Source organism: Etheostoma cragini, chromosome 1 (genome assembly GCF_013103735.1).
Source record: "Etheostoma cragini isolate CJK2018 chromosome 1, CSU_Ecrag_1.0, whole genome shotgun sequence".
NCBI lineage: Eukaryota > Metazoa > Chordata > Actinopteri > Perciformes > Percidae > Etheostoma > Etheostoma cragini.
This window is the reverse complement of record NC_048407.1, coordinates 3,598,395-3,613,464: the sequence shown is the minus strand read 5'-3', so window position 1 is coordinate 3,613,464 and position 15,070 is coordinate 3,598,395. Positions and strand designations below refer to the sequence as shown.

General features: G+C 39.5%; 1 protein-coding gene across 3 annotated transcripts in view; it reads left to right on the top strand.

Annotated features, from left to right (window-relative positions):
• The window catches only part of znf536 (zinc finger protein 536), a 205,829-nt gene that overhangs the window by 170,597 nt on the left and 20,162 nt on the right, over nucleotides 1-15,070 (top strand). The window contains exon 6 of one of the 3 annotated variants that reach the window (XM_034866708.1): nucleotides 8,788-10,044. The exons of the other annotated variants lie outside the window; for them this stretch is intronic. Coding sequence (XP_034722599.1) covers nucleotides 8,788-8,942 — 155 coding nt within the window. The 3' untranslated portion in view covers nucleotides 8,943-10,044. Of the gene's footprint in view, nucleotides 1-8,787; nucleotides 10,045-15,070 lie in introns of those variants that run through there. 3 annotated transcript variants of the gene reach the window in all.

Below are 15,070 nucleotides of genomic sequence, written 5' to 3'. Positions count from 1 at the left end.
GGGGGGGGGGGGGGAATAACAGGGGAGATGAGAAAGCCGGGTAGAATGGAGGATGGACAAGAGGCTTAAGAGGAAGGGAGTGAGGGAGGGACAGGACGGGACAGGGGTTTGGCAACCGAAAGAGAGAAGAGTTATTCAGTTGAAAGGCCAATGGATTTTGCAAGTGTGTAAGTTGAAGACCAAAAAGCTTTCATTCGAATGGGGAAAGATAATTAGAACTACGATTTTTCTACTATTTTGTGCAAAAAGCTACACTGAAAGTCAACTCAGTAAAAGTTAGGGAGGGATGCTGCCAGATAAGTGGAGCCTGGTTTCTTCAGTGTCAGTACAAAAGGTTGGTGTGTGTGGTTCCCCCGTAATACCCCAGTGACAATACAGTGATCAAGACCATGCATTTCCCTTTTATTGAGATACTCAGGCAAATTTAGTGCTGCACTTCCATAACATCGCATGACTCTCAAGTGACAGATTATTAAAAATGAACTGTCAGATCAGATGCAGCAGAGACCGAGTTATGCTTGTAGTCTGTAGTATGGGTTAGGCTCCACAAATACAGGATTTCAAAGACAATAAATAAAAACAAATGCATACATATTCCATGATGCAACTTGATAGGGTCTCTTTGATGGCAACCCGTCATAGCAGAAAGTGGAGGGGTAAAATTGCCCCTTCATTTTGTTCTGAGTATTTTACATCAATTTAATGAAGAAGAGTTGTTAATAGGCGGGCAAGAGCTTTCAGTTTAGCCCTTTACCCAATGGTCTCTAATTATGACAATATTTTCACATAGTCGATTCAAAAGACATATTTGTAGCAGACTCCTGTCTCCATTCCTGTTTTGAAGAGCAGTTTCTACTCAGACAGCGGATGTTAAAGGTCCGTCTTTTATATAGACCTTAGTGGTCCCTAATACTGTATTTGAAGTCTCTTTTATGTAGACCTTAGTGGTCTCCTAATACTGTATCTGAAGTCTCTTTTATATAGACCTTATTGGTCTTCCAACCTTGCCCCTTATGAGGTCACAAGGAGCAAGATTGTAGATCGGCCCATCTGAGCTTTCATTTCTCAAAGGCAGAGCAGGATACCCAGGCTCGGTTTACATCTATCACCGTTACTAGTCACTGGGGGACCATATGCAGGCCGGAGGAACGCATATTTATGTTAAAAAAACTGACATTTTTATACCATGGGACCTAGAAATAAAAGCTTATAGTTTCCTCTGTTTTTTGGACTTGCCTGCTTTCTCATGTCTCTCCGACTAGATCTTTGATCCTCCAGGAAACACTATATAACAGGTTTTACAGGGTGTAAGGGCTCCCCCCTTGATGCGGACCGATCTCACAAAATGGTGAATGTATGACACGCCTATTTGTATGCCATTAGTGGCATGTTATTAAGACACATACTCGCTTTTTAGTGTTTATCAATGCCGTTTGGACTCCATTTACTTACAGTGCCTTGCAATAGTGTGTGAATACTTAGCGAGTAGTATGAGCAAACACAGGAATTTCAACAACCCTGTTCTTTCTTTTCCAAACCCAACCGGTTCCTCTTTTCCTAAAGCCAACCGTGTGTCATGTTTCCTGAACTGAACCATCGCTCTCTTCTTGCGATAACACGACAAGTGGCTTACGCCCGCGCACAGATAACACGCCACTTGGCTTAAGAACGCCAGCGTGTACGTCTACGTCATGATGTCATGTTGCATGACGAGTAAAAACGAAAGAAGAAGAAACGAGCCGTGCCCTTTTTAACATAGGCCAACAAACCATCCATTTGAGAAAATATCTTTTTATGTAGCTTTTTCATGATACAATGTATATAAATAAATCATTAATGTCATTATATTAATGATTATATTTCTTAACATTATATCATATATGATAATCATTTATTAATGATTATATGTTTAACATTTTTATATTTTTTACATTTTTTAACATTTAAACATTTGTTACATTGTGTGTTTTACATCTTTCTTTTTTACATTTTTAAATATTTAGACTTTTTACATTTGTTTTAACATTTGTTTTAACATTTAAAGATTTATTTTCGTTATATTTTTAATCATTCATTTAAAAAAACAAATTCTAATCAATGCCCTCCTGTTCAGATTAAACTATGAAACTCGGAGACAAAAATGCAAAACCAGAGCACAACCAAGCGAGGCTGAACTGGCGCCTAACTAAGTTCGGTGTTTCCATTACAAGATCAAAGAGACCGGAGGTGGATATCTGGAAGATTAGCGAGGAACGGCGTAGCGAAGGGGGCAGAATGAGACTGGATGAGCTTGTGATTGTTTCAGCACGTCAGATGAGAGAAATGTCAAAGAGAATGTGAGAGATGACCTCTGTGTTCATCGCCCATTAATGACCCCGCAGCTCCCAGCTTCATTTTCCCTCTCATCAAAAACATTAAAAAAAACAACATTTCCTCCTGTCTCCAATAGTCATTTCCACCCCGCATTGTATTTATGTATTGAAAAAAAAGGTAATAGATCAAGCACATTCCATTATTCTCTTATAAGATCATTAGCAAATATAATTAGATATGAAAGAAAGTAATTTGGAGAGGAGAGGGGAGAAAAGCGCTATCAGGCAGAGAAGACAGATTGTAGCATCAGAGTGTTTGGGCTTAAATTGCTCAGCGGAGGTATTATCAAGCCGGCAATCTTTTAGCCTCAGAAATAGTTTTGGAGACAGAGAGCGAAAGATAGAAAGAGGCCACTAACATTCACTTCATTGTGTTCCCCCCCAACTGCAATCATTCTCTCTTTTTTTTAAATGTTTTAGTCGCTTTCATTGTCATTCCTCCTCTGAATCCTTCCATCCTGTCAAATGCATCGCCTCGCACAAGACCCCGAGAGTCTGCGAGCAAAACAAATCTGAGTTTATAAAAAGAAAAGAAGTTGACATGGAGTCATCACACACAAAAAAACACATTATCACAGACAACAGGAAACAGGTAACCTTTTTACCCACTTCTCGCACATATTGATTCGGCTTTCGTGTTATCTTTTTTTGCAACTTTAAAAAAAAACAGAAATAATATACAAATTGCGTTCCGCCTTGAAGTGGCGTCGCCAGGAACCTTTTCGCTTGTCTCTTCTCTCTCACCCCCCCACATACACACACACACACACACACACACCGGGAGTTTTCATCACTCTTTGTTGCACCTTAACACCACACTATGTTTGTCTAATGGGGATCTGAGTCGGAAGCAGGCTGAGAGCACACAACTATCCTGCTGCGTTTCACCACAAATTTTCTTTTCTTTTTTAAATTTATTTATTTTCTTTCTTTCTTTCTCACCCCTTCTTCTTCTTTAGTAGTGCTTTGAGGAATCGGGGGAGGGAGCGGGACGAGGGTGGGAAGGGTGCAGAGGAGGGGTGGGCGCAGGGTGGATGTGGATTTTCCTAGTCTTTTGTGCGAATCACAGGGAACGGTAACTATAAACATCCTGTATTCATTAAAACCATCTAAAAATACAATTTTGGATCGGGGGAAAGGGAGAGGGGTGGGGGGGGGGGATGCGCTCACTTCCTCGCCGCTCCTCCTCGGTGTATACACGCGGGCCGTGTTATGCCTGGTGCCGCTCATATTTACATATTTATAAATACTGGGCTGTACAATGAGACGGGGCTGTGCCAAGAACAACACTTTCTGCTAGTGCAGGGCCCGGATGCCTCAGAGAGGGAACAAAAGAGCCACAGCCACCTTCAGTGGCACACACAGGGTTCACAGAGCTCGACTTTACACACTGTTAAGCTCCATGTGGATAGAGAGGGTGACCTCTTGATGGTTTTTTTTCTTAGAAAAGACGTGTGATATTTAGCATCATTTGATGGACATGAGAACTTGGGTTTCCTTAGCAGCTTCGGGACAGTGCAGCCTTCCCCTTACAGTCTTAAAGGTCCCATGTCATGTTCATTTTCAGCTTCATACTTGTGTTTTGGGTTTCTACAAGAACATGTTTACATGCATTATTGTTCAAAAAACACTATTTTTTTTCTCACACACTCTATCTGAATACACCTTTATTCCCTTTATGTCTGAAACGCTCTGTTTTTGCAACTGTCCCTTTAAGCCCCTTGGCCCTACTAAAAAAGCTAACTTTTTTTCAAAAGTCTGCGTTTTGGGGTCTGTCCGCATTTGTGCTCTCTCTGCACTGTCATTGCAGCTGGGGAATGACTTTAACGGTACTGTAGCGGCACTTTCTACCTGTTTAAAGTGTAGCTGTGTACCCCGCACAGAAGTCCTGAGGGATGAACTAAAGGCACAATTTCTGAATATGGGTTGTGTGCATTTCTTCGTGGATTGAGGGATTTTATACTTTCACAGTATTTAAATGGCACCTCCACCTGCTTTATTATCAAAAAAGACGTGGACATCTCCATGATCAGTTGTATACCAGTTGCAGATCTTTTCAGGTTATGACCAGTGCAAACTAAGAAGTATTTTCTTCCCCCTTGTTTTATTTTAATAAGTTAAAAGGCCTGAAGAGCTAAAAAAAACAGCCATTCAAAAGAAAGAAACAAAGCTCAGACTTAAATCTTAAAAAACAACCCCCAGGTTGGAAACTACTTACTGCTTTAGTGGTATCTAGCCATGCACGTATTTCATCATATATAATCATAAGATACTACATGGCTCCAAATGATTTATTTTTGTCATTACATCTTGCAATTTGTTTTTTATTTTAGCCAAATATGGAGATTTCAATCCTCAATACAGTGGAGGTGAGTGCAGTTTTGGTTGTGGTGCTAAAAGCTTAAAAGAAAAACATATTTTCATTTCTCTGGATATTCCACAGAACTATTGCCTGGGTCTCCTCTCTACTAAAGATGCCCCTATGATAATAACTGTCAACAGTGTGTTCTGTGGATTATCCGTAACAGGAATACTGTGCAGTGAGCACCACAAACACAACTCCATTTACTTCTATTGTATTGGAGTGGAGACAGAAAACTCAGAGACAGATTTCTCAAAACCTGGAGATGTAAAACCAAAAATAGCTTGATCTGAAGTTGAACATGAAGTCAGCTTACGGGAGCTTTCGGTTATTTTGAAATACATATCACCCTTCGTAAATCGATAGTAGCTAAACCCTACTGGTCATCAAAAATAGAAAGAATGTGTGTCAAGCCGCGGAAACAGAGACACACACATTTTTTCTCATTTGTGTTAGCCATCATATCAAGAAACGCCATACAATCGTAGCGGGCTGCACTGCAGAATGCCAGCTTCTACTTAGCGAGTGTCGAGTGTTTTGTGATGTGTTCACAGACTACTATTAATGTCAGGTGATGCCTCTGAGACCACACACTCGCACTCACTCCCACACACACACACACACAGTCCAGCGAGTCCCAAGGCACTCTCCAACACATGCTCAGAGTGCAGTCGTACGCCATTGTTCCATCCTCCTACCCATTTATCCATTCTGTTAAGCATGACACATGTATTAACAGTGGATGGATCCTGGAGCTGTGTGTCCTCACACCATATGTTTCCCATTCCCAGGTCTTATCCTCTCCAACAACCAGCCCACTCCATCTGCTATATTGCAACACACCACAAGAGGGTGCACTTACTCTTTCACATAGTGTTTTAAGAGTGTAGTGGCAATATGTAGTGTACATTTACTGCTGTTCCTTACATAAGAGACAGTATTGGTTTGATCCTTGTTGTGAATATCATACTGTCGTCGTGTATGCACACTGGAGCAACCCCTAAGTAGGGCGGAATATTTGAAGCTGACGCATAGATAAGAATTGCATTCATGTGATAAATGAATGCCAGGATGGTTTTCTGTGTCTGTGAGGTGCATCTGCCACCTGCCCGAATGGGAAATTAAAAAAAGAAGGGGAAGTTATGCTAAATCTATAAAGTTGGCCAGGAAATATCTCCCCCTTCGCAGTGGCAGTTGTTTGGGGAGAAGGAGCACCGCGCTTAAATAATAACATTCCAGGTGGCTTAGTTAATGAACAGTGAAAATCAAATATGGGGCCTAATCTGGAGCTCGTTACAGGAAGTTTCCTTACAGGGAAGTCAAAGGCAGGAAGTGCCCTTGGGCAGAGAAAGACACTCTTTGAAGCTTCCAAACTAGGAAACTTTATGTCTGGTTTATTTTAATGCATACATACTGTATGTCTAAGAAAATCTTAGAGACATGAGCACGAGTGATGTTAACCCTCCTGTTGTCCTTGGGAAAATCTGACCCATTTTTACAGGGTTTTTTTAATATCTGAAATAAAAGAAGGTGAAAAATGTTGGAAAAAGCACCAAAATCAATGGTGACAAGACAAGGGTTAAATGGTGACTGCTTTCACTTTTTTTTCTGTAATACTGTTCAGGCAAATGAACTTCTAGTTTAGTTATGGCTTATATAAAAAATAAATAAATAAAAGACTATTGTTGGGACATTTTTAGGCCTTTATTGACAGGACAGCTGAAGAAAATTAAAGGGGCGAGAGACGGGGAATGACATGCAGCAAAGGGCCGCAGGTCGGAGTTAAAACCTAGATATGGGCGCCCGCTCTACCAACTAAGCCACCCAGGCGCCCAGTTACAGATATTTTTAAATTGAATGTTGATCAATACAGAAATGACTGCTCTAAATGTCTAGAAAAGAAAGCTCAGCTGTCTACATGCATGCTGTAATGTCTTATTTACTGTCTTAGCTTGCCATCTTGTGGTGAGAGTTGGTAATGAAATGACATCATTTACTAGTAAGGCCTGGAATTTGTTGAGAAAACAGCAGTTTGTTGCCTATAAAAGAGACCAACTCTCTATTGGACGTAGCTGTTTTCTCACAGCTAGTCGTGTTATGGGTGCTTTGCGTGATCTAGGATACTATAAGTGTGCGTTAGGAATCAGGATTTATCTTGCATGTTCCGGTTTTTCAATCAAAACTTCTTTCGGTATCATTAGAATGAAAAACCCTATTTGTAATTATCCGTTAGCATCGTCTGAAAGCGACGAACGTGGAACATTAAAGGCAGAAAGCCATATAAGAAAAACAGTGAAGTAAGTGTTGGTTAGAGTGATGTTTGGGGGCTTCACTCCACGCACAGACAGCCAGAGAGTTATTACTCAGCGCTGAATCTAAGAGATGTTTTATCATCTTATTAGCTCTTTATTTCCCCTCCGTTACGGCGGCACTTCCTTTCATTTCGATATCCATTTCCGTCCTCGCGCAAGCACAGCTCAAACAAACCTGTGTTTTAATTTGGTTTTGTCAGATTCATAACGCCACTTTAAAAAGAACATGACATGCAAATGTGTTCGCTGGTGTTTTATTGCAAAATAATTTCCTAAGAAGTTGCTGAGGGAATGAAAGTGTAGAAAAGAGGGAAGGGGGGGGGGGGCTAGAGACAAGTTGTATTATTATGTGGCCGCTGCTGTGAGACCTAATTACAGTTATGCATTTCTTACCGTCACACCGAGTCTTAAAACTTTTTTATTACAATTACTCACACTGTCACACTTCCTGTCACACTTATAGAGCCGACCAACTTGATTGTAACATCCATAAAACTACTCCAGTTGTCACAACCATAATGTGTTAGCCGCTTATATCATGTTATAAATGATTATTTTACTGAGCGCCTTAGCACAGTCTCACAGTTTAAGCTCATCTGTACAGAAGATGCAAAAATAGAAAAAATGAATGTTAGATGCGTGCAGTAGATCAAGCAGTCTAATGAAATGCTGACCTTGCTTAAGTAAAGTGCAGCCCGTTACCTTATAACCAACCTTATAGTTGCTTACAGTGCAGTAGATGCAGAATAACAGGGACACCATAGAATGTATTGCAAACCAAAACAATAAGCAATAAGAAGATTAAATTTTCATAATTTTAGTGTGAATTTTACTATATGGACATGGCGGTAATCAGTGTATTTGTTGCATCCGAATTTATTTTAGATGTTCTTGTTTGATTTTTTGACAACCCTGTATGTTTATACACTAAACACATATTATTAACATATAAGCATTTACACCAAAACAGATGACAGAGACATTTTTAAGTAAGGGTCACATTTTGGACCATGAGCTGAAGGTTTTTCTGTTGCTGGTCCTAGTTGTCTGGGTTTTTTAATTGGTACATTTACAATGTATAGAATATGAATCAAAGGGGAACATTTTTTAAAGGGGTAATTCACTGAAATGTCTCACTTATCTCTAGCAGTATCTATCTAGGCCAATATTTTTGGTTTCATTTGTTCACGATTAAGCATATCCTTTGATATTTCAGCATCCACATCAATACAATGGAGGTGAATTGAGTTTTTTTGTGGTAAAAGTATATTTTAACTTTAACAGCAACATGTTTGTCCAAAACAATACAGTAATTCAGGATAACACATAGAATATTATATGGATAGTTTCAACTGGGACTACTTTATACCACAGAAAAAGTAAATGTAAAATGTCCTATGGATTATGCTACATTATGGGGACACAAGCTCTTTTCACTGCCATTGTATTGGGTCTCCTAACCTGGAAAAATGAAACCAAACCTAAATCTGTAAAACTAGCTATAACTGCAGGTAAGTGAAAACAATATTTTCTGTAATTTGGGTGAAATGACCCATAAAAGTCTTTAAAGTTTGAGACAATGGGCCAAGCTGACAGTCTCAAGTATATCATCCATCCATTTGGCCCCACTGACCGTATATGGCAATGCTCAGTGTGTGTGTGTTTGTATGTGCTACAGTGTGGGGTCCGTGTGTTGGGGTCCGTGGTGCTAATATTCCTCTTGTTCTCTCATTGGCTGTAGTGCATCTCTGGGTGGGAGAGGAGGACCAGCCAATGACCCATGACCCCGCGCTGACCCACGACCCCAACCATCTTAACAACGAGCTTAACCACCCTAACAACTATAACCTAGGTGACCCAGAGGGGCTGGACGCCCACGCTGTAAACAAAGACTAACCGCCCACACCGGAGCAAGGCAGGATGATGATGAAGTCGATGATGAGGAGGAGGATGATGAAGGATAAATGAAGGAGTACACTATAACAAAGACTTTATTTAAGATTAAAAAAAAAACACATACTACCGTCAGAATCAAGAGAAGGCATGAACTATATGAAGGAAAGTTTGGGACAGTTTCCTTTGGGGATGGATTTGCGAGAAGCTCGGACACTAAACAAAGTGACGGCAACTTTCCTGTTTTGTCTCCTGTGGTCTGAGTTCCCCTTTGTCTTTGTTGTCTTTTTCTCTTATACAATGTGTTTTGTTTTTCTTTTGATGGAACTACCTGTCTGATTAGCACTTCCTGTAACTGGCACCGCAATCTCTGATACATTCCTTGAGCTAGAAAGGTGTGTCTTTTTTTAAAAATTAGGACTGAAGTGTAGTGCTTAATCAAATGCTTTCAAAGACTTTTTCCTCTCCTGTTAAATGAAGACGACAGTTATTTCACGAGTCCACGGACCACCATTATATTGTACCTGGAATGTATTCTACTGTAGAATAGAAACTCTACTTTACCGGGCTGTTGACAGAGACCAAGCACATTTCCTGTCAGACCAGCCACTTCTTCATAGAGTCACTATTTATGTCCCATGACCATGCGTCACACTGATTGTGGTCAACAAAGGACAGGGCACCCTACGACAATCTACAATGCAAGTTGGTTTCCAGAAATAATATGGTATTGCTGGTTAAAAATCATACCCACAGTTGACTTTTTGATGAGAGTGGTGCTAATGATGATTGTGAAGAAGAATATTCAACTGCCCTAAATGTACTTATTATACTATATCACCCCCGCCTCCATAACCAGGCCAGTACAGGCCTTCACCCTGCTCTATGGCTCCCTTTGTCTTTTTTTTCATGTTCTTTATCATTCAACACAGCGCCTACAAACGCTTAATGTACATAGAGAGATATACAGTAGTTAAAAAAAAGTGAAAACTAAAGTTTCAAAGCATTTGTGACGAGGAAAAGCAAAGAAGTAAAAGTAGTTTACACGGCAATCTCAAAAGGTAGGCACTCTTCTGGAGTTTGACTGAGAATAATAAAAAAAAAAATAAGGATCTTGGAAAAAGGGGGAACAGTTTATTTCTTTATTGCCCTCCACCCCTTTTCTCTTCATCTCTCATGTCAACCTCAAGGACTTTAGTGTTGCAGATGTTTCTAAAATACTGCCACCGATCATTGTTGCACAGTGTTACTGACTACTGAAAATGGTTTGATGTATTTACTTTAAGAAGAGAAAAAAAAGAACAAAAAAAATGGGAAAAAAGACATATTGTGTATACCCTTAGATACAAGTCATCTGTTATTGCTTCTACAAAGCTATGTAGCTGTGCTAGACTGTAGGACGTAGGGTTGATTTGATTTTGATTTTTTATATGTACTGTACATTAATGCCTTCTCCATTTACTGATCAAAAAAAAAAAAGAGGAAAAAGATGACAATCGTCTCCTGTGCTGCGAACATATTTGCCCCCATATATACAGAATCCATTATGCATAGTGGGACTTAATCCTTTCTTATTTCGTTCATTTGTTTTTGGTTCTCAGAAGTATTTTGCACTGTGATAGTATTATGAATCCAACCTATACAGTACAAAACTAGCTAACTAACTAATCTGAAGGTGTGTGTTTGTGTCCCTTGGCATTGTGAAATGTTTCTACGTCATTTTTTGTGAACCCAGAGAAAAATTCTAATGCGGTATGTACAGTCCAAATATGATACTTATTTTAGTTTGCGCAACCTCTATACTGTATGTGGCTTTGACAAATGTTGACCCCGATTTCTTTTGTATGCAAATCCCCTTCTGCGCTGCAGCGTAGGCCTGTTACTGCTTTAGCCTGCGTGATTTCATGTGCTCAAATTCCAACTTGAGGTGATTTTTGCAGTCCAGCCTCAGATTTTTCTTTCCATTTTAATTTGATTTCTATAGACTACAATTAACCATCCTTTCAATTCCAATATGCCAGGATGAAGAGGGGATTAAAAACTAAAATAATACGAGTGAGACATATTAAAAGTGAGAAGTAATGGTTGTAGGGAAATATAACAGGGTGTTTGAAGGGAGGAATTCTGGAAATTGGGTCTGAGTAAACCAATCAGACGAATCCTGCTGGAGGCACTGACCAGTGGCTTTGACCTCTGACCCTATCTCCGTTTTTTCCACGGGTGTAAAGATGAGAGATTAATGGTGAGAGTCTCACTTGGGCTCTCTCCTACTCTGAACCAGCTATAATGAGCATTCCACTCCACATATTATGTACAAAACCTGTCTTGTGAGCTGAACACTCTTTATGTTTCACTGTACCCTCATGGCAGATGCTTTGTTTTGTAACTACTGAACTGTACTTATAGTAAAAATAAAATGTATTCAAACTAAAAAAAAACAATGGATTCTCACAGAGCGGCGGCTTGTTTCATGTTTTTAATTTCTTCATTTCTAACAGAGCGAGAGTCGGTAAGGCGAGCTGCCGCGTCACTTTGTGACCAGATGTGGGTAAAGTGTTTGGAGAGTAGTCCATCACGTCTAACGCAAGTTATTATCCCTCAGTCAGCTTGATGGCAGAGCTTCACGCAATTTGATCACGATGTCGAATACACAGAACTAAATTACTGTCTGCATCCCTTTGTCTTCCAAATGTGTCCTTAAAGTAGCTGTAGTGAAACAAATAGGGGATGATGGGAAGCATTCACACATTAGAACTTTCAGATTAGAGACGTGCATACATCTCTCTCTTGCCTCATCTGTGTCTCTGTTCCCCATCCACCTGCTCTGTTTCCCAGTTATTTTTCACTTTGAGTATGTACAGTTGTGCTCATAAGTTTACATGCCCATGCTTAAGTTGACTAAAAAGAGGAATAAAAAAATCATGTTTTGAAAATGTCTTAAAATACAGGCGGCATAAGCATACACACCCCTATGTTAAATTACCATAGAGGCAGGCAGATTTTTATTATTAAAGGCCAGTTGTTTCATGGATCAGGTTACTATGCATCCTGATAAAGTTGGCCTTTGGAATTAAAATAGCCCCCCCCATATCCTCACATACCCTTCACCATACATAGAGATTGGCATGGGAAACTTTCCATAAAATCATCTCTCAATGCACATCAAACCGGCTATCAGTCTAACTGAAATAAAACCATTCCAATCTCTATGTATGGTCAAGGGTATGTGATGATGGTGGGGGGGGGCTAATTTACCTCCTAAAGCTTTATAAGAACTTTATCAGGATGCATAGTATCCTGATCCATGAAATAACTGGCCTTTTATAATAACAATCTGCCTGCTTCTATGGTAATTTAACATAGGGTGTGTATACTTATGCCCCCTGTATTTTAAGGAAGAACATGTATTTATGTACAATACATTATTTATTCACAAATAAAATAAGTGTCCTTAAAGGTTGGATTTTAACTCATTTTTTAATTAAGGCATTAAGATAAATTTCCAAAACATGATTTTTTAATTCCTCTTTTTAGTCAACTTAAGCATGGGGATGTAAACTTAAGAGCACCACTGTACATCTGACTTCTACATATTTGTCTCTTCTGGTCCATCCTTACTTTTGACCTGTCCCCCTTGTGTGTAACCCACCAGCTACATTGATTCTGTGTAGACTAAAAACCAGCTTTAGATAACGCCATTACATGCTTCAGTATCATACAGCAGATAGTATTTCAGATACCTCATTCATTGCCAATCCACTAGCCGATCTACAGTAGATTGTCACTCACAGGATCATTTATATGCAAATGTACAGACATTACAGTAATATTCAGTGCTGGAAGAAGGACTAAGATCTTAGGCCAAGGTAGCAGTATAACTGTAAATATATTGAAGTCTGTCATTTAATGGGAATGTATGGCTATATTATCAACAAACGCTACTAAAAGTAACAGCGGTAAACATACTTGCTATTTGTTGAAAATTTGTGTGCATGTACATTTTCAGGCTGTACTCATTAACCATATGTACATATACTGTAGCTTTGAAAGTAAAGCACTGTAATTCAATTTTATTTCACATACTTATTGCTGTATGCACCACAGTGACTGCCAATGTATAATAATGCTGGGTGGGATATTAAACATAGCGATTTTAAGCTAGGCAGCGGAGTTCGCTTTCCAGGGAGAACACAATGTTAAAAGGCACGTCTGTTCCCCGGGAAATCCAAACCGCAACGTTATTCCTAAACTTATCTAGTTGTTTTGGTGCTTAAACTTAACTTTTGTCGCCTCATGACACTCATTGTTGGCTAAACTCACCTGCCACGGCTCCTGAACGCACCGTCATCTGGCGTTTCTCTGTACCCGGCTACCAGTAACCTTTTGTTGGCTACACTCAACTAACAACAAAAGCTCACGGAGACCTGCAGCATGCGTCACGTGATTTCGTAGGATATCATACAAATTGGTGTACATACATATTTCGTACGATGGCATACATGAAAATGCGTTGAAATATCACCTGGGAACTACTATGGTCAGGTGTTGGCTGGGCTCACTGTCGTCTAACACTGTCTGGTACATGATTGGCGACCTGTAACAGAATTTAATTTAATGACATTTTTAATAAACTTTGAAAGATTAGGATAACATAAATGATCTCATCTGTGATCAGAATACACTATTCTAATATTACTAAAAAAACGTACATGTGTATTATTCCATGCCCACTGCATACTTATCCATACAGTATCCATTTGTGGCTGTCGTAGGTGTGTGTTCAGTGCAATCCTTTTTTTTTTCCGGTTTTAACACTATGACGATTCAATTTTACACAGAATAGATTAATCCGAAGCACCTTTTCACAAATGTATTTTTATGATGCTTATGATAAAAGAAATCAAAAACGTCATCCAATGTTCTCACACTGTTAAAATATTGAACTGAAGTCCAGATCAGAGGGATCAGAGTTCAGAGTAGCAGAGCAGGTCTCTGTTCACACTGAAAAGTACAATCAGTATTTTATTGGTTCGTTTTGATGTTTTATTTTCCTTAGGATTGAGTTGAAATGTTTTTTTTCAGAAATAAAGACAGCATTCTTGCTCAGGCAGAAAATAGTCAGTTTATAGTGTATAGTGGGTAAAGATAAGCATGTTTGTGCGTGTAAGAGAATATGCACATTTGTGAATGCCAGTCAAGGGGACAATAGTGTTCATGTTCAATAACTTTTATTTCATTTTAGTTTATGTTAATAATCTCAGACGTATGTGGCTACATATACATAATACACAATACTTGGTTGGAGAATGGCCTTAAAGGTCCCATGGCATGAAAAATTCACTTTATGAGTTTTTCTTTAACATTAATATGAGTTCCCCAGCCTGCATATGGTCCCCCAGTGGCTAGAAATGGTGTTAGGTGTTAACCAAGCCCTGGGTATCCTGCTCTGCCTTTGAGAAAATGAAAATGAAAATCTGGAATCTTGCTCCTTAAGATACAGTATTAGGGGACCACTAAGGTCTATATAAAGAGACTTCAGATACAGTATTAGGGGACCACTAAGGTCTATATAAAAGAGACTTCAGATACAGTATTAGGGGACCACTAAGGTCTATATAAAAGAGACTTTAGATACAGTAATAGGGGACCAATAAGGTCTGTATAAAAGAGACTTCAGATACAGTATTAGGGGACCACTAAGGTCTATATAAAAGAGACTTCAGATACATTATTAGGGGACCACTAAGGTCTATATAAAAGAGACTTCAGATACAGTATTAGGGGACCACTAAGGTCTATATAAAAGAGACTTCAGATACAGTATTAGGGGACCACTAAGGTCTATATAAAGAGACTTCAGATACAGTATTAGGGGACCACTAAGGTCTATATAAAAGCATCCAAAGAGCACCATGTCATGGGACCTTTGCATTCTTTAGTGTCTGATCTGCTCATCATGGGGAGAAATCATTTACGGTTGATCTGCGACACAGTGATGGAACCAGTATTTGTGTTAACCTAATGTCAGGACCCCAAAGGCCGCTGTGCCGCTGGGGGGGCTGCCCAGGTCAATGCCCTACAAATTTTTAAATGGATCAGCTGCACAGCACCAGATGTGGGGGGGGGGGGGC